The 19,220-nt window shown below is 42.0% G+C and overlaps 1 protein-coding gene across 1 annotated transcript in view; it reads right to left on the reverse strand.

The window, feature by feature from the left end:
- LOC113018312 (NLR family CARD domain-containing protein 3-like) overlaps positions 1-19,220 on the reverse strand; it is a 47,156-nt gene that overhangs the window by 13,995 nt on the left and 13,941 nt on the right. The window contains exons 5-9 of the mRNA XM_026161369.1: positions 10,559-10,634; positions 10,162-10,396; positions 8,206-10,003; positions 5,029-5,202; positions 4,625-4,798 (exon numbers count right to left, since the gene is read on the reverse strand). Coding sequence (XP_026017154.1) covers positions 4,625-4,798; positions 5,029-5,202; positions 8,206-10,003; positions 10,162-10,396; positions 10,559-10,634 — 2,457 coding nt within the window. The remainder of the gene's footprint in view (positions 1-4,624; positions 4,799-5,028; positions 5,203-8,205; positions 10,004-10,161; positions 10,397-10,558; positions 10,635-19,220) is intronic.

Genomic DNA, 19,220 nt, shown 5'->3' on the forward strand with positions numbered 1-19,220 from the left:
TGTAATTTACATGAAATACTTTGAATTAGCACAAATATTATAATCTAGCAAAACTATTACAGCATAGCAGAAATTCTATCATTGAGCAGAATTACTAGGATTTAGTACAAACACTATGACTTGCCTCAAAAACTTTTATTTTGCAGTTATACTATGATTTGGAAGAAATACTATGCTTTGGAACAAATACCATGATTTGGCAGAAATACTATGAGCAGTAATAATATAACCGATGACGGATTCCTTGGTCAACAGAGCCTTTTCACACTAAGTAGAGGACTGGTGGTAAGTGAATTATTTGATTTATGTTTTATTTCAATGTTTAAATCTGTAAATCCAGCAGCTTTAAATTTGGTATTATTGAAGGCAAAGCTAAACACATATCACCACTTCTTTTCTGCTAGCAAGGTTAGCTTAACTGTTGCTAAAAACCTTCAGAATACAGTCAGGAATGAAATGGGAAGGTTTAGTGGATGGAATAAAAACAGCAAACAGCCACTTACTGCTAAATATGCAGAAAATGACAGTGGAGAGTATAACCTCAGTTTCTTAACATAAAACCCATTATTGCAGCAAGGGGGAGCGCAAAAGTGATCCCCTTAAACTGGTTTTAAATTTTTTTATTATTTTTTTTTTAATTTTAGTGTCTTTAATTTCCACTGAGTTGTCTAAGGAGCTTGGAAAGAAAAGCCTCTGGACTTCTTTAAGTTGCTTGAAGACGTTTCATCTCTCATCCAAGAAGCTAATTCAGCATTGGCTCAAATTGTGGTCATAAATATTTTGTACTTATAAATCAGTTTTGTACTTGTAAATCAGGATTTGTATGTGTAAAAAGAATTTGTGTGTGCATAAAAAAAGATTTGTATGTGGACTTGGCCAAAAGATATGTGTGAAACTCTGCACTCAAGTTTCAAGTTACAAGTACGAATTTTGACCCCGTTTTTCTTCCTTTCAGCTGATTGGTCAATGTCATGTCAATCACAAATTTAACTATCCAATCAGAGAACAGATGGGTCTGGCTGTCGAAGGGCCACTTTTTTGAACTGCAGGTCCTTGAAGGGTAATACAGTTTGAAACTGGAGGATCAATAGAAGGTAGGTCCCCCAACTTTCAGTAGCTTTTGAAAGGATAAAGTTGTGGTATATCAGTGGTTAGAAATACCATTATTACTTTAGGATTAGTTTAACACAAAGTCAGGGCTGACCCGGGACCATTGCTGTGAGTCACAGTGCGCAGCATACAGGTCCTTTCACACCAGACGCAGCATGGGCTCCTAATGCTAACTGCTAACTAAAAGCCAAGGATCCAGAATTTGTTGTGCTGGCTGCGGGGTTTTGAGGCAGCTCTACCTGTACTAGATACACCTGCTCCTTGTTGTTTCTATCTCTGACTTTGTCCTCTACAAGAGTTTTTTTTTTTTTATCTTCAAATGTTCAATAAAAACATGTATTGCTAATTCATAACGAAGAAAGCTTTGTAACTACCCATACTAGTAAAGACTGTCATTTCCACAAGCACTGCCCCCCCACCCACCCCACCGAGGTCCGCAGCACTGTTGAAAAGGCTCTGGAGGTCCCTTTATTAAGCACGTAATCCTGTGACACAAAAATCATTAAACTCGGACAACCACAGACTGTTTTCCTTAATGGTTTGAAGGAGCTGGGCTGACATGTAAAAGGGCATTTATTCCCTCAGAACCTGAAGCTCCATAAAGCGCCCCTCCGACAGCCAAACCCATCTGTTCTCTGATTGGATTGTTAAATTTGTGATTGACATGACATTGGCCAATCAGACGAAAGGAAGAAAAACAGGGTCCAAATTCGTACTTGCAACTTGAAACTTGAGTGCAGAGTTTCACATGTATTTTTTTTGGCTAAGTCCACACACAATATTTTTTTTTTTTTTTTTTTTTTTTTTTTAAACACACACACACACACACACACACACACACACACACACACAAATTCTTTTTACACATACAAATCTAGGGATGGGTATTGATAAGATTTTCATGATTCCGATTCAATTTTCGATTCTGTTTAACGATTCGATTCTTTATAGATTCTCTTATCGATTCTTTTTTTTTTTTTTTAAAAAGGAGAACACTAAGGTTGATTAGCTTAGAACTTTGTTTTATATATTCTCTTTGAACAAGATAGAAATTTAGGAGTAACATGGTCTTACAAACCCAACAGTGAGATCTTAAGAGATCCACAGCCTACGGCTCTTCAATGGGGTGTCACAGGGTCCCCGGGAAAAAAAAATTGTAAATGTAAAATAATAAAATAAATATTCTTCTGTAGCAATAACAAAGTATAACATAAATTATTCTGTAGCAATTACACAAGAATATCCAGTAATGTCCCTGCCTACAATTAAACACATTCACTTACCGAAAATCGGGGGCATCTGCTGTGGCAAATGGGTGCAAGCCTTTTACCACAAACTTAGTCACTGCTCTGTGACATTCATCTATCCTGGCCTGAAAGGAGACGCTACCGGTAGACTGCAGCGAGAACTGCCAGCATCTGAGCCAGCCAGACTGTCTCTCTCATCATGGTCACCTAAATGCACAGTTTTTGTAATAAGGCAGATCGCGCTAACATAATATGCACTGTTAGTTGATTATTTACCTGCCGCATTAACGGGAGAGGACGTGCAAACGTTACCGCTGTTGCTGGGTTGAGATTCACGAGTCCGGAGCGGAATTAAAAACACGACATTCATTTAAGATTATCGCGTGTTTTGAGAGCAAATGCTTTTGCATATTCGTAGTGTTTCCTCCCTTAAATGAAAGATCTACTTTGTTGTCATCCGTTCTCATAAAGTATAATCAAACATTTTAGCGTTTGAGCCACCATATTTCCTGCCAGGTACAGTGGGGCAAAAAAGTATTTAGTCAGCCACCGATTGTGCAAGTTCCCCCACTTAAAATGATGACAGAGGTCAGTAATTTGCACCAGAGGTACACTTCAACTGTGAGAGACAGAATGTGAAAAAAAAAAAATCCATGAATTCACATGGTAGGATTTGTAAAGAATTTATTCGTAAATTAGGGTGGAAAATAAGTATTTGGTCAATAACAAAAAGGTCCAAGAATTAAAGCCCATCAGAGTATTCCCCCCCCCAAGGAAGGACAATGATCGTCTACCAAATCACATGAGCCAAGGTGTGATCCAAGGTGTGAAAACCGGTGTGGGTCACAATTAGGGATGGGTAGCGGTATCCGGTGCCATTATGGCACTGGTTCTGACATAAACTGTAGTAGCCAGACCGAAAAGCAGTGCACATGTTGGTGCTTTATTTCGGTGCAGTTTTTTTTCTTGAGATGTCATACACTTTGGATTCTAGCCAATCATTTTACCTTTCCAAGGATAGTAGGCGGGCCCATGTACATAGGTTCTTTTAGAGCAGAGCTACAGATCAAAAATGACCAAGGCGGAGCAGTCAAAAGTCTTGCTGTACTTCACAGCAAAAGATGCAAACTCCTAAGTCTTCAACAAGTGCTTTAAGGTGATACTGTGCAAAGGAGGTAACACCTCGAATCTGATGAAACACCTGGCGACCCATAGCGTTTTTTTAAAACCCGAGAAATGCACCATATTTGATAGCTTGCTGCAAGACTTGCCTGTTATCGGACCCGGAGTTAGCAACATCCCCCAAGAACCCGAAGAGTAGAGTCCTGGCCCTTACTCTGCCAGTATAGCAGAAAGGATGATCGATGATGATGGCAGCAGCAGCCGTTCTTCTCTGGGCAAATAGCTTAATGTTGTTCGAGTGTAATTTACATTGAGTAAGTTAACCACGTTATTAAATTAATGCACGCAAGGTGAACTAGCAAACACGGCTGTCTTCTTGTTTGATAGAGTGATACCATATATGCCCTATAGCTTCAGAAAAGGCTAACATTGTTATCTTTTTACAAAAAGAAAAAAAAAGCTAAACATGAGAGGTTTTGGGACAAAGTTTGTGTTTTCCATTGTTTAAGCACCAGTTTCCATGGGGATTAAATCTGGCAGTCTCCACCATTTGACCCTAGAACTGAAGAATCTTCTCGAATGAGAGGTGAAACGTCTTCAAGCAACTTAAAGAAGTCCAGACGCTTTTCTTTCCAAGATCCTTAAACTACGATGACCTGGATGATTGAGAACCTTCACAGACATATTTCCATTGAGTTATTGATTCTGTCATAAATTAGTTAACATAAACTAATGTAAGTCTACTAATGGAATAAAATATGTTTTTAAAATTTTAACTTTAAGCACTTATTTCTTAAATCTAGCTTCACAGGCAGTGTTATCAAAATTTGATTTTATATGTGCAGCATTTCATGTCCTCTTTAAGTGCAAATATGGAGATACAGAAATATATCATTTTTAGAAATGCCCAATAGACACCTAAATATGCAATTTGGATATTTTCTCACTACCAGTATAAAAAAAGGTAAAGTAGCCCTAATTCTCTAAAATGACATGTGCAAACAAAAGTTGTTGCTTTGAAAAATCTTTAGTATATATATTTCATAGTGTAATAATTTACCCAAAGGCAAATTAAAGTCTATTAAGGCTGGTGTAATATAAATCTGATTTTAATTGATCATCGGTGGAAAAGACTGAATCCTGACCTGAGACTTTGAAGTTTGCAGTTTGGACCTCTTACTCCAGCTGACACAAGCTTTGCTCCTGAATCCTGCAGATCGTTGTTACTCAGGTCCAGCTCTCTCAGCCTAGAGAACTGGGTGTTGATAACTAGGGGGAGAGTTTCACAACTTCTCTCTGAGAAGTTACATAGACTCAGTCTGGAATACAAACAATCGACAATAGAACTAACATTGTCATACAACTGTACTTTGGATGCAGTGATGATTTAATAGATTTAGCAATATTTAATCTTGTTTGGTTTTTTTTCAGAAATCCTTTACGTCTTACTAATATACAAGAAATATATGAACTTCAGCTTTACTGCCTTAAAATGTTTAATTGATTATTTTTGTCATCTGATGAAAAATAAAATAGCAATTGGTCTAACCTCAGTGTTTCCAGTATACAATCTGGACTCTCCAGTCCAGCAGACAGAAGCTTCACTCCTGTATCCTGCAGACTGTTGTTACTCAGGTCCAGCTCTCTCAGACTTGAGGTCTGAGTCCCGAGAACTAAGGATAGAGCTTCACAGCTTGTCTCTGAGAGGTTGGAGGCACTCAGCCTGAGAAAAATAAAATAAATGAATTTTTAAACATATATATATATATACACACATACACACACTTCTACTCTCGCCCCTGCGGGCAGTCTATCTTTCAAGCTCAGGTCAACTACCAGAGGCCTGGGAACTTGAGGGTCCTGCGCAGTATCTTAGCTGTTCCCAGGACTGCGCTCTTCTGGACAGAGATCTCTGATGTTGTTCCCGGGATCTGATGGAGCCACTCGCCTAGCTTGGGAGTCACTGCACCTAGTGCTCCGATTACCACTGGGACCACCGTTACCTTCAACCTCCACATCCTCTCGAGCTCTTCTCTGAGCCCTTGGTATTTCTCCAGCTTCTCGTGTTCCTTCTTTCTGATGTTGCTGTCATTCGGAACCGCTACATTGATCACTACGGCTGTCTTCTTCTGTTTGTCTACCACCACTATGTCCGGTTGGTTAGCCACCACAATTTGTCCATCTGTATCTGGAAGTCCCACAGGATCTTAGCTCGGTCATTCTCCACCACCCTTTGGGGTGTCTCCCATTTTGACCTCGGAGCTTCCAGGCCATACTCGGCACAGATGTTTCTGTATACTAAGCCGGCCACTTGGTTATGGCGTTCCATGTATGTCCTGCCTGCTAGCATCTTGCACCCTGCCGTTATGTGCTGGATTGTCTCAGGGGCATCTTTACACAACCTGCACCTGGGGTCTTGCCTGGTGTGATAGACCCCAGCCTCTATGGATCTTGTGCTCAGAGCTTGTTCTTGTGCTGCCATGATTAGTGCCTCTGTGCTGTCTTTCAGTCCAGCTTTGTCCAGCCACTGGTAGGATTTCTGGATATCAGCCACCTCCTCAATCCGCCGGTAGTAAATACCGTGCAGGGGGCCTGTCCTTCCATGATGGTTCCTCGTCTCCCTCCTCTTTCTTGGGTTTCTGTTGCCTGAGGTATTCACTGAGCACTCGGTCAGTTGGGGCCATCTTCCCAACATATTCTTGGATGTTAGTTGTCTTATCCTGGACTGTGGTGCTGACACTCGCCAGTCCCCGACCCCCTTCCTTCCGCTTAGCGTACAGCCTCACGGTGCTGGACTTGGGGTGAAACCCTCCATGCATGGTAGGGAGCTTTCTTGTCTTTATGTCAGTGGCTTCCATCTCCTCCTTTGGCCAACTTATTATAGCAGCTGGGTACCTGATCACGGGCAGGGCGTAGGTGTTGATAGCCCGGATCTTGTTCTTACTGTTCAGCTGACTCCTCAGGATTTGCCTGACCCTCTGCAGGTACTTTGTGGTTGCAGCTTTCCTAGCTGCCTCTTCATGGTTCCCATTCGCCTGCGGGATCCCCAGGTACTTGTAACTGTTCTCGATAGCTGCAATGTTGCCTTCTGGTAGTTCAATCCCCTCAGTTCTGACTACCTTCCCTCTCTTTGTTACCATCCGACTACACTTCTCCAGCACGAATGACATCCCAATGTCATTGCTGTATAGCCTGGTAGTGTGGATCAGTGAATCGATATCTCGTTCACTCTTGGCATACAGCTTGATGTCATCCATGTACAGGAGGTGGCTGACAACTGCTCCATTCCGTAGTCTGTATTCGTAGCCAGTCTTGTTAATGATCTCACTTAGGGGGTTCAGGCCTATGAAGAACAGCAGTGGGGACAGGGTCTCCTTGGTAGATCCCGCACTTGATGGTAACTTGTGCTATGGGCTTGGATTTGGCCTCTAGTGTTGTACCCCACATCCCCATTGAGTTCCTGATGAAGGCTCTTAGGGTCCTGTTGATCTTGTACAATTCTAGGAATTCCAGTATCCAGCTGTGGGAGACTGAGTCATAGGCCTTCTTGTAATCAATCCAGGCAGTGCACAGGTTCGTCAGCCTGGTCTTGCAGTTTCGGCTGACAGTTTTGTCTACCAGTAGCTGGTGTTTTGCGCCTCTGGTATTCTTGCCAATCCCTTTCTGTACCCCACTCATGTATTGACCCATGTGCCTGTTCATCTTAGCCGATATGATGCCTGACAGGAGCTTCCATGTAGTACTGAGGCAGGTTATTGGTCGGTAGTTGGATGGGACCGGTCCCTCCTTGGAGTCCTTGAGGATCAGGACCGTCCGACCTTCAGTTAGCCATTCTGGGTGTCTCTCGTCAACTAGCAGCTGGTTCACTTGTGCGTCCACACGCTCATGGAGTGCAGTCAGCTTCTTCAACCAGTAGGCGTGAACCATGTCGGGGCCTGGTGCTGTCCAATTCTTCATACTAGAGACCCTTGCTTGGATGTCTGCCACCATGATGGTTACTGGACCCTGTTCAGGGAGGTTGCTATGTATGGTCTGCCCTCAGATACACTAGCCACTGAGCATTGCCGTTATGGGTTGCGTCCTTCTTCCTGTTCTGTGGAGAAGAGCTGGTTTATTCTCCTGCCTTCTATCTCTCTGGTGTACCTCCTCAAGCGGCTGGCCAAGGCTGTGAGTCTTTGCTTGGCAGCTTCCAAGGCCTCAGGTATGGACAGCTTGCTTTATTTATTTTTTTTATGCACCTTCTTTGTCGCACCTTTCTGCAACTCCGTTAGTTGGTTAACCTCCCTCCATGCTACTTTGATCTTGCCAGATAGATAGATATAAAGATAGGAAGAACAAATGGTGCAGTACAACACATTCTCACTAGGGGTGGGCTTTGATAATCGGTTTCGATTGGATTACGCAATATCGACTCATTAAAATTCATCTTGCCCGAAACACCAGAATCTCAGGTTAAACCTCACAAAATTTTGACAACCACCAAACAGCTAAAACAGTAAATGAGAGCAGGTACACGGATTCTGCACAAAGACATAAACACTTTGTGTTTATGTCCTAAAAATCAGTTTTAGGTTACTAAACAAATTTAAAAAAATTTTACAATTATGCAAAATTGAAAAACGCTTAGCTGTGTCTCTAATAAAACCACTTCAGCAGCATCAGGTAATGTTCATTTTTATATTGATTGGAATAAATATTTTAACAAAAGAAGTACAAATGTACTTACAGAGCTTTGTTGGAGGCTTTGACCACTGGCAGCAGCCTCAGAAGAGTCTCCTCTGAAGCAGAGTATTTCTTCAGGTCAAACACATCCAGATCTTTTGCTGATGACAATAAGATGAAGACCAGAGCTGACCACTGAGCAGGAGACAGTTCATCTGTGAAGAGACTTCCTGATCTCAGGGACTGTTGGATCTCCTCCACTAGAGAACGATCATTCAGTTCATTCAGACAGTGGAACAGATTGATGCTTTTCTCTACAGACAGATTCTCACTGAGCTTCTCCTTGATGTACTGGACTGTTTCCTGATTGGTCTGTGAGCTACTTCCTGTCTGTGTCAGCAGACCTCGTAAGAGAGTCTGATTGGTCTGCAGAGAAAGACCCAGGAGGAAGCGGAGGAACAAGTCCAGGTGTCCATTAGGACTCTCTAAGGCCTTGTTCACAGCACACTGGTGGAGAGATTGTAGGTTTGGTTTGCTAATTAATTTAGACCACCAGGAGGTTGTTTGATCTTCCAGCAGATTGAGTCCAGAGTTGATGAAGGTCAGATGGACATGAAGAGCAGCCAGAAACTCCTGAACACTCAGATGGATGAAGCAGAACACCTTGTCCTGGTACAGTCCTCTCTCCTCTTTAAAGATCTGTGTGAACACTCCTGAGTACACCGAGGCTGCTCTGATATCGATGCCACACTCTGTCAAGTCTGATTCATAGAAGATCAGGTTTCCTTTCTGCAGCTGATCAAAAGCCAGTTTTCCCAGAGACTCAATCATCTTCCTGCTCTCTGGACTCCAGTGTGGATCTGTCTCAGCTCCTCCATCATACTTGACCTTCTTCATTTTGGCCTGAACCACCAGGAAGTGGATGTACATCTCAGTCAGGGTCTTGGGCAGCTGTCCTCCCTCTCTGGTTTTTAGCACATCCTCCAGAACTGTAGCAGTGATCCAGCAGAAGACTGGGATGTGACACATGATGTGGAGGCTTCGTGATGTCTTGATATGGGAGATGATCCTGCTGGCCTGCTCCTCATCTTTGAATCTCTTCCTGAAGTACTCCTCCTTTTGTGGGTCAGTGAACCCTCTGACCTCCGTCACCATGTCAAAATACAATGCAGGGATCTGATTGGCTGCTGCAGGTCGTGTGGTTATCCAGAGGCGAGCAGAGGGAAGCAGGTTTCCCCTGATGAGGTTTGTCAGCAGCACATCCACTGAGGTGGACTTTCTAGGGTCAGTTAGGATTTTAGTTTTGTGGAAGTCCAGAGGAAGTCGACACTCATCCAGACCATCAAAGATGAACACAACCTGGAAGTCTTCAAAGCTGCAGATTTCTGCTTCTTTGGTTTCAGTAAAGAAGCGATGAACAAGTCCCACCAAGCTGAACTTTTCCTCTTTCAGCACATTCAGCTCTCTGAAAGTGAATGGAAATATGAACTGGATGTCCTGGTTGGCTTTGTCTTCTGCCCAGTCCAGGCTGTATTTCTGTGTTAAGACAGTTTTCCCAATGCCAGCCACTCCCTTTGTCAGCACTGTTCTGATTGGTTCTTCTCTTCCAGGTGAGGCTTTAAAGATGTCTTCTTGTCTGATTGTTGTTTCTGGTCTGTCTGGTTTCCTGGATGCTGTTTCAATCTGTCTGACCTCATGTTCATCATTGACCTCTGCAGCCCCTCCCTCTGTGATGTAGAGCTCTGTGTAGATCTGATTCAGGAGGGTTGGATTTCCTGCTTTAGCAATCCCCTCAAACACACGCTGGAACTTCTTTTTCAAGAAAGACTTGAGGTGATGCTGAAGAACTCCAAAAGGAGTTCCTAAAGGAACAAAAGACAGCAATATCAATGGAATTATTATGTCCACATGCAAATTTATTTTCCCCGGAAATGCGTCTTTGAATACATGTTGGTCAATCTTTTGAGACATTAGTGTGTCATTCACCCAGTAACTTAAATCGTTAGACAAATCCTCTTACTGCTCTGCAGACGGTCAGCCAGCTCCTCCTGCTTCATTCTCTTTAGGAAATTCAGCGTGATATTCACAAATGCCTCTCTGTTGCTGATGCCTCTCTTCTGCTCTTCATCTTTACCCTCCAACATCTCATCATCCTCCCTCTTACTGTTTAAGCTTTCTGGGTAATCTGGACTCAGAACCTTCTGAATCTTCTTTAGCTCGTTTTTCACAAAAGTGATGATGTTGTCCTCCAGCAGCTGGAACAGAATACTTTATGAATGACTCAATCAGATTGAAATCATGGAGCCAAACATCAGATCCATGTTGGACACACTGACAATCCATCGGTCTACAAAGAGCAACATGGAGATGAATGTGAACAGAATAGATCTAAAAGTAGTTGTTGTACATGTACAGACCATGAATATGGAGTTGTATTTTTGGTTCTGCTGGGCAGACTGACCACAGGCAACGTCTGAGCTCTCCTGTTCCACTCTGTGGAGGAATCATGAAGAATTAGTTCACATTATATGACCACCCAAGAGTTAAACACAAGCCAAAGGTTCATTAGGTCATCTTTTGGATGTTGAATGAGATGACTGCCTCTTGTGGTGAATAGGTGTAACTGAGTAACTTTTGATGTACATGCTCAGCCAGAGTTCCAAGTAGAACGAGCAGTTACTAAAATGTGAGATTGTCAGGCTGTATGTGACATTATTGATATATGAGTTAAAGGATAAAGTCGAGGATGACACCCAAACTTTTCACAGAAGAAGAAACAGAAACAGGCAACTTATTTACAGTAATATGGAAACTATTAATTCTGGATAATGTTGATTTAGAGCCCTAATGGAAACTAACCTGCTGAGAAGAATAGAGTGAGAAATAGTCTACTCAGATCGAGGGGAATAAGGAGAATAAGAATGTAAAGTAAACCAGAGTCAGCTGCCATCATTGGTTATTTTTATCATGCTATGGGAAGGGCGAAAACGAGACCGGAACTGTTCATAGAGATTATTCTTTGTGAAGCAACTATCTTTTCAAAAAATTTTGAGATTAACGGTAAATTGGAAATGGGATGAAAATGATTAAAGTTATTGGGGTCTAAACCGGTTTTTTTCAATATTAGGGTGATGGCAGCAACTTTGAAGGAAGCAGGAACAGTTCCAGTGGTAAGTGAAGAGTAGATGATAGCAGATATAAGGGGAAGCAGAGAGGGTAGACAGGCCTTCACCAGAACTGTAGGAATGGGGACAAGCTGACATGTAGAGGGCTTTGACTTACAGATGAGATCAGAGATATCAGTGACAGAAGGACGTTGGAAATCAGAAAAACAGTGTGATGGGAGTAGAATTACAAAGGAAAAGCTACATGGAACATCAGCAACCAGGTCTTGGTATATTTTGTAAATTTTCTCAATGAAAAATAACATTAAAGGATCACAGAAAGACTATGAATAAAGGTGGGCAGATAGAAAATCTGGTGACCTGAAAGAAGAGTTGAACAGTGAAAACAGTATCATGGTGGAATTTTCATTTGAACTAATTATGTCAGCGTAATAAGCAGAATTTGTTTGATTAATACACTCCTTATAATACAAAACATGATTATTAAACTGTTACGGCCCCTGGCCTTCCTCTATGGAAATCAAAGTGTTCCAGGACTCACGGGTGATTGGCTGGCCAGGGACCTATGCCCGCCCAACTTCATGCAGATCAGATTGTGCCACCACATACACCATTGGCTGCTGCAGGAGCCTTGAATACGATGGACCAATGACGGGGCTGCCTGCATTTACGAATACGGAGTATAAAAGGCTGAGGAGTCTTCATTCGTGGGGGACTTGTTGATTTGAATAGACTGTGCAGACTGCCCCTCCTGCCTTTGCCTTGCTGCTCTTTGCAACCTTTGTGTTGAGTAACTGCCTGTGAGATGTTTAGATGATTAGTGTTCTACTGGTGTTATTAGTGTTATTTGAATATATGAGTTGTTTGTTATGTTTGTTTAAATCCCCCTATTGCCTAGTGAGTTGTTTCATTAACGGTTTTCAGTTGTGTTAGTAAACCTTATGTTTTTCTTTTTATCTAACCCTCCTGTCTCTGGACTCATTTATGTTACTTCCCTTGTTGCCTAGCAGAGCCAGGTCCTAACATAAACATTTCCTTATAAATAGCAAGACCAGTTTTCTTATAGAGACCTTTTCTTTCAGAAGCCCGAGTTGAGATGTAAACCAGGGCTCTGACTGAAAGAATGATACAGGTCTGGTTTTAACCCTTTATGACCGGTCATAGCAGGCACGCTCAATTTTGCGTAACTATTTTTAAAGCCCGGTAGAATTGCAACCACACAAGCTAGTGCAAACGTTCAGATATACGTCAGCACAAAGTGAGGTCATTTTCGCGGAAAATGTAATTTTTTACCTATAGGGCAATTACAAAGATATCCTGGTGCTTTTAAAGTTATTTTTTGAGTTTATGCCTTTGTGTATAGTTTCTGGGACGCTTAGAACTCAAATTACACTGTTGGAAATAGTTTATTCTGATGCACATGCAGGTTTTTTTGCAAATTAGCATTATTATATTTATTTTTGTTTTTCCTGCAGTATATAAAAATTGGTGTATCTCAAAAATAAAACTATAAAGAGGCTCAAATAAATTCCCTGTGGTTGGAAACTATTTTGTGCAACTTTTTTACATTTACATTTTTTTTGCAATTTCAGGGATGTCTCTCTGAAATTTCTTCAACTAGAACAATGTGTAAAAAAACAAAAACAGCAGTTGTAGTTTATTGCACTTTTTTGCAATTTATGTAGTTACTATGGCCTTAATGCATACATATTGTTAAAAGAATAATTGCTTTTAAAAACTGAATATGAATTAGCCTAATTTGAAATTCAATTCATTGGTTTGAAAATGATCACTAAATTGAAATTGAATTTTATGTTTTGAAAATGAATTCATTTGCTTTGAAACTGTATTTTATCTTTTAAAAATGTAGTTCTCGAATAATTTCAGATTCACCTCTCACCATTCAGTTTCAGTTCTACAATTCAATTTCAATTCCAAAATTCAGTTTTTTGGGACTTACATCCGGTTCCGGTTCAAGGGTAATCGAGCGCAGATTAATAGAACTACGTTTTACTAGCGGACCGAAAGTGTTACTGACAGGAATCTACAGCATCTTGAGCTGAATTAAGACTTCAGAGGTCATTCGTCATGTCGAATGACCAGCGGATAAACTCTCAGGTTAGTAATAAATGTATTACATGTATAAGAACAAGTGTCATGTTAACAAATGATAGCCGTACAGTAACTTTTATGCTTATTGTACCTGTTAGCTAAAAATGCTAATTTAGCATAGTTTGCCCTGAATTCAGCTTTGACAAACAAATATGATCGACTGCTTCTAGTAGAATTCCAAAGTTGTCATCTTGTACCCTCTCAGAGCCCTGTATGCTTGCAGAGACCCCTACAGAAGGGAAACATGCAAAACGGTGTCCAAACCTTTGTATTTTAGCTTTATTTATGTCTTACACAGCATCCTAACTCTTTACTTAATTTAATAACTAGCTTAAGTGAATAGTTAGTCTAATTCATTAGTGCAGAATTACTGGGTCACCTCTGTTTGAAGAGATATAATATGATATACAGCTATCACTGAAACACCAACTTTGTAAATAAACAAACAAAACTTCTCCTTCTCTAAACGTTTGGCCACAGCTGTAGATTACACAGTGTCAGTGCTTGTTCCCTCTGGACAAGAATTACATTTCTAAATTCTTTGTGCATTTACAGGTAAAAAAAATATCTAAAAATGTTTCTAAATGACTGCTGTGTCTTTGAAAAGGTGGTAAGAGCCTGAGGCCAGTGACAGTCCAGTTCTACTCTAAGTACATCCTTACGGTGGCTCACAGGACAAGGACACATTGCTGTCCTGCCAGAAGAGAAGAGAAACTTCAGTCTTCATGCAGTTCAACCACACCTGTCATATTCCGTATGACAGGGGTCTCAAACTCCAGCCTTCGAGGGCCGGTGTCATGCAACTTTTCCATGTGTCTCTGGTGTACCACACCTGAATACAATTAGTAGGTCATTAGCAAGAGTATAGAACTTGACTGCATGCTGAGGTGGCAACCTCTTACCCTACTCAAGTAAATTTAAGTAAATGTAAATGTATGTATGTGGGAACATGTACTTCTAAAAACACATTTATTGCACCATGTTCATTCACTCATGAGCTGCTGTATCATGAATCAAATGGCTGAATTGCCAACTAAGCATGCAGCCAAGTTCTATACTCTTGCTAATGACCTACAGCGGAGTGGTAGATATATATAGCCCTGTACTGCCCTATATTGCACCTTAATTTGTTTTTATATAATTGCGTGGAATGAGTCCCGAGTTGAATGTTTTTAACAGGCAAAAAAAATACTTCAATAAGTAAATAAATAAATGTTAAATTTTTGTCTTTTTTCGCTGATCCGAAAATTGATCCGATCCATGACATAAAACCGTGATCCGAACCGTGAGTTTTTGATCCGTTGCACCAGTACTACTAACAGATTAAATGCCATGTTGAGGCTGCCATTTTTAGCATTTACATGAATGTTAAAATCACCCACAATAATTATTTTATCTGAGCACTAAATCAGATTTAAAAAAAGTCTGCAAAAATCAGAGAGTAACTCTGTGTAAGGCCCAGGTGGACGATAGAAACCAGTCTTACCTATTATCATCTGAGTTTTACAGCTGGGATGGACAAGGCTAAGCATCAGGCTTTCAAATGAATTAAAACTCTGTTTTGGTCTTTCGTTAATTAATAGGCTGGTGTGAAAAATTGCTGCCACACCGCCGCCTCGGTCAGAGGGGAGATATCATCACCCCCACCCGAGATTGGGTACAAAGCCCGAAGTGCGATGGGAGGATTGTTGAGTGCAACAGGAACTGACCTGAAAGATGGGATCATGGCCAAGCTTGAAACCTGGATCCCCCAAAGCCGGTTACCAAGATTATGTGAAGTACCCTACAGCCACGCTTACCGAGACTAATAAGCTGATCTACAATACGGCAGCAGTGATCAGTGAGATGCTTGGCTATAAGTTGAACAGCCACAAGGACCAGTACCCTCCATGGAGAAGGAGGCTAGAGGGCAAGATCAAATTAGCACGGAGGGAGGTTAGCCAACTAACAGAGTTGCAGAAAGGTGCGACAAAGAAGGTGCATAAGAAATACAGCAAGCTGTCCATACCTGAGGCCTTGGAAACTGTCAAGCAAAGACACACAGCCTTGGCCAGCTACTTGAGGAGGTACACCAGAGAGATAGAAGGCAGGAGAATAAACCAGCTGTTCTCCACAGAACCAGCAATGGTGTACTCTCATTGGCAAGGGAACAATAAGAGAACAGCACCACCAAGGCTGGAGATGGAGCAATACTCGAAGACCATATGAGAGAAGGACGCAACCTATAACGGCAATGCTCAGTGGCTAGTGGATCTGAGGACAGACCATAGCAACCTCCCTGAACAGGGTCCAGTAACCATCATGGTCGCAGACATCCAAGCAAGGGTCTCTAGTATGAAGAGTTGGACAGCACCAGGCCCCGACGTGGTTCACGCCCGCCTACTGGCTGAAGAAGCTGACTGCACTCCATGAGCGTGTGGACGCACAAGTGAACCAGCTGCTAGTTTAAGAGAAACACCCGGAATGGCTAACTGAAGGTCGGACGGTCCTGATCCTCAAGGACTCCAAGGAGGGACCAATCCTATCCAACTACCGACCAATAACCTGCCTCAGTACTACATGGAAGCTCCTGTCAGGCATCATATCAGCTAAGATGAACAGGCACATGGGTCAATACATGAGTGGGGCACAGAAAGGGATTGGCAAGAATACCAGAGGCGCAAAACACCAGCTACTGGTAAAAAGAACAATCAGCCGAGACTGCAAGACCAGGCTGACCAACCTGTGCACTGCCTGGATTGATTACAAGAAGGCCTATTACTCAGTCTCCCACAGCTGGATACTGGAATTCCTAGAATTGTACAAGATCAACAGGACCCTAAGAGCCTTCATCAGGAACTCAATGGGGATGTGGCGTACAACACTAGAGGCCAACTCCAAGCCCATAGCACAAGTCACCATTGAAATTTTGGTTACCTCAACTTCAAACATTTGAGGTTGAGACCTCACCGGAAGTGACACAGCAACAGGTTCTCTGAGCAGAAACGTTGGCAAACTTAACATATCTTCTGAAAATGGCAGCTCTCCGTGGATACTAAACTTTGAGAGCGTGTGTGGGAAAACGTCCAGAAGTGGTGGCTCATAATTTGAGACCTCTCGAAAACTCAGAAGTTGATGTTTTTGAACCGTAGCGGTGAGAGAGAGGAAGGACGCTAGCATCAACTAGCACAAGTCACCATCAAGTGCGGGATCTACCAAGTAGGGCTGGGCCATATTATACCGTTCACGGTAATACCGGTATAATGTTAGGCAACGATAGGAAAATGAAATATCGCGATAGAATATGAGTAAAACGTGCATGCGCAGTGCCTTTGTTTTCATACGCACATGGCCGATTGTTGAGTGAAACAGATGAACCAGAATTGGTTTGTAAAAATGGTGCAACTTCAGTGATGTGGAACTGGTTTGGTGTTTGTCCGTCAGATACACGACAAAGCACATTTTTTTGCAGAACATGCAAGCGGCCGTTGTTATTGTCGTATTTGTCGGACTACGATGCTCTTAAATCTGGGAATAATCTGGGTCCTAAACTCCGTCCTTTCAGGTCAAACAACACTGCAGCATCACTGAGAGTTAAAAACTGTCTCAATTCTTTCATCTTTAATAAAAGGATCAGCATTGCTGCTTAACCAGGTGAAACTATAAAGTTTAACTTCCAGGCATCCATGAAAACAAAATGTATTACATTTAACGGAGTTAGAAGTTAGCAGGAAGCTAGCGGAAGTTAGCTCGCTAGTTTCGCTAGTTACCTAAGCATGATATTGCATGTTCTGACTGAGAGATTTCTGAAAAAAATCAAACGTACAGCTCTGCTATCACTTCCAACATAAATGAAGACAGGAAACTAAACAGCAGTGACGTTTGTAGGGTTACTGAAGTTGGGCTAGCTGGTATATAATGATGTGCTACGTGATCGCTAGCGACACAGCTATGTTAGCATAACATAAACAGTGAAGCTGGAGGACGAACACTAACACTTTTCCACTTATAAAAGTTAACGTTAAAAGTTCCTGATAGTTAAGAGACAAATGCAATCGCATGGCAGGATGCTGTAAATGGACCAAACTTCAGTCAGGAGAACAACTGAGATAATCCATCCACAATACGAGGTTAGTCATTAATATACTGCAACAACATGGGAATAGAGCAGCTGCCAGAGAATTCAACATTAATGAATCAATGGTACAGAAGTGGAGGAAGCAAGAAGAATGAGTTTAATAAAGTTTGATTCATCTGACTGCTTTGTTTCGCTTAATGTGCCTTATAATCCCGTGCATCTTATGGTCCGAAAAATATATATTGCACACTGCAGTTTAATGTTGCAAAGCTCCTCTTTAACTTCAGTGGATATTATACATGGTTATGCTCAGGATATGTCAGCCCATTTCTACTGGAAATGCCTTTTGGTTAAACTTTCAGCAAGGAATTTGCATTTGCACTGTTACATTTTTATAAAGCTTTAATGTACATAAAAACCAGCTTCTTGTTTAAGTGAAAATAAATGGAAGGTTGTCTTTTTGCGCTAGTAATGTTGTGGAGTTGTATTTTGTCTCGCATCAATTATATCGTCGGTTATATCGTTATCGCAAATTCTCAAATATATATCGTGATAAATATTTTTGGCCATCTCGCCCTGCTCTACTACCAAGGAGATGCTCTGTCCTAACTGCTGTTCTGCATAGGCCTGAACCCCCTAAGTGAGATCATTAACAAGACTGGCTACGGATACGGATACCGACTACGGAACAGAGCAGTTGTCAGCCACCTCCTGTACATGGATGACATCAAGCTGTATGCCAAGAGTGAACGAGACATCGATTCACTGATCCACACTACCAGGATATACAGCAATGACATTGGGATGTCATTTGTGCTGGAGAAGTGTAGTCGGATGATAACAAAGAGAGTGAAGGTAGTCAGAACTGAGGGGATTGAACTACCAGAAGGCAACATTGCAGATATAGAGAACAGTTACAAGTACCTGGGGATCCCGCAGGCGAATGGGAACCATGAAGAGGCAGCTAGGAAAGCTGCAACCACCAAGTACCTGCAGAGGGTCAGGCAAGTCCTGAGGAGTCAGCTGAACAGTAAGAACAAGATCCGGGCTATCAACACCTACGCCCTACTAAGCTGGTATAATAAGTTGGCCAAAGGAGGAGATAGAAGCCACTGACATAAAGACAAGAAAGCTCCTTACCATGCATGGAGGGTTTCACCCCAAGTCCAGCACCCTGAGGCTGTACGCTAAGCGGAAGGAAGGGGGCCGGGGACTGGTGACTGTCAGCACCACAGTCCAGAATGAGACGACGAACATCCAAGAATACAATGGGAAGATGGCCCCAACTGACCGAGTGCTCAGTGAATACCTCAGGCAGCAGAAACCCAAGAAAGAGGAGGGAGACGAGGAACCATCATGGAACCGGCAACCATAGTCAATTGTCTTCCAGGGGCCAGAGCAGGCGACATTGAAGGAAATTTAAAACTGCTGGCTAAGGGTAAACGTAAATTCAGTAAAATCATAATTCACGTCGGCAGTAATGACACCCGGTTACGCCAATCGGAGGTCACTAAAATCAATATTGAATCGTGTGCAACTTTGCCAAAACAATGTCGGACTCTGTAGTTTTCTCTGGTCCCCTCCCCAATCAGACCAGGAGTGACATGTTTAGCCGCATGTTCTCCTTAAATTGCTGGCTGTCTGAGTGGTGTCCCAGAAACGATGTGGGCTTCATAGATAATTGGCAAACCTTCTGGAGGAAACCTGGTCTTGTTAGGAGAGACGGCATCCATCCCACTTTGGATGGAGCAGCTCTCATTTCTAGAAATATGGACAAATTAATTA

Source organism: Astatotilapia calliptera, unplaced genomic scaffold (genome assembly GCF_900246225.1).
Source record: "Astatotilapia calliptera unplaced genomic scaffold, fAstCal1.2 U_scaffold_6, whole genome shotgun sequence".
In the NCBI taxonomy this organism is placed as follows: domain Eukaryota; kingdom Metazoa; phylum Chordata; class Actinopteri; order Cichliformes; family Cichlidae; genus Astatotilapia; species Astatotilapia calliptera.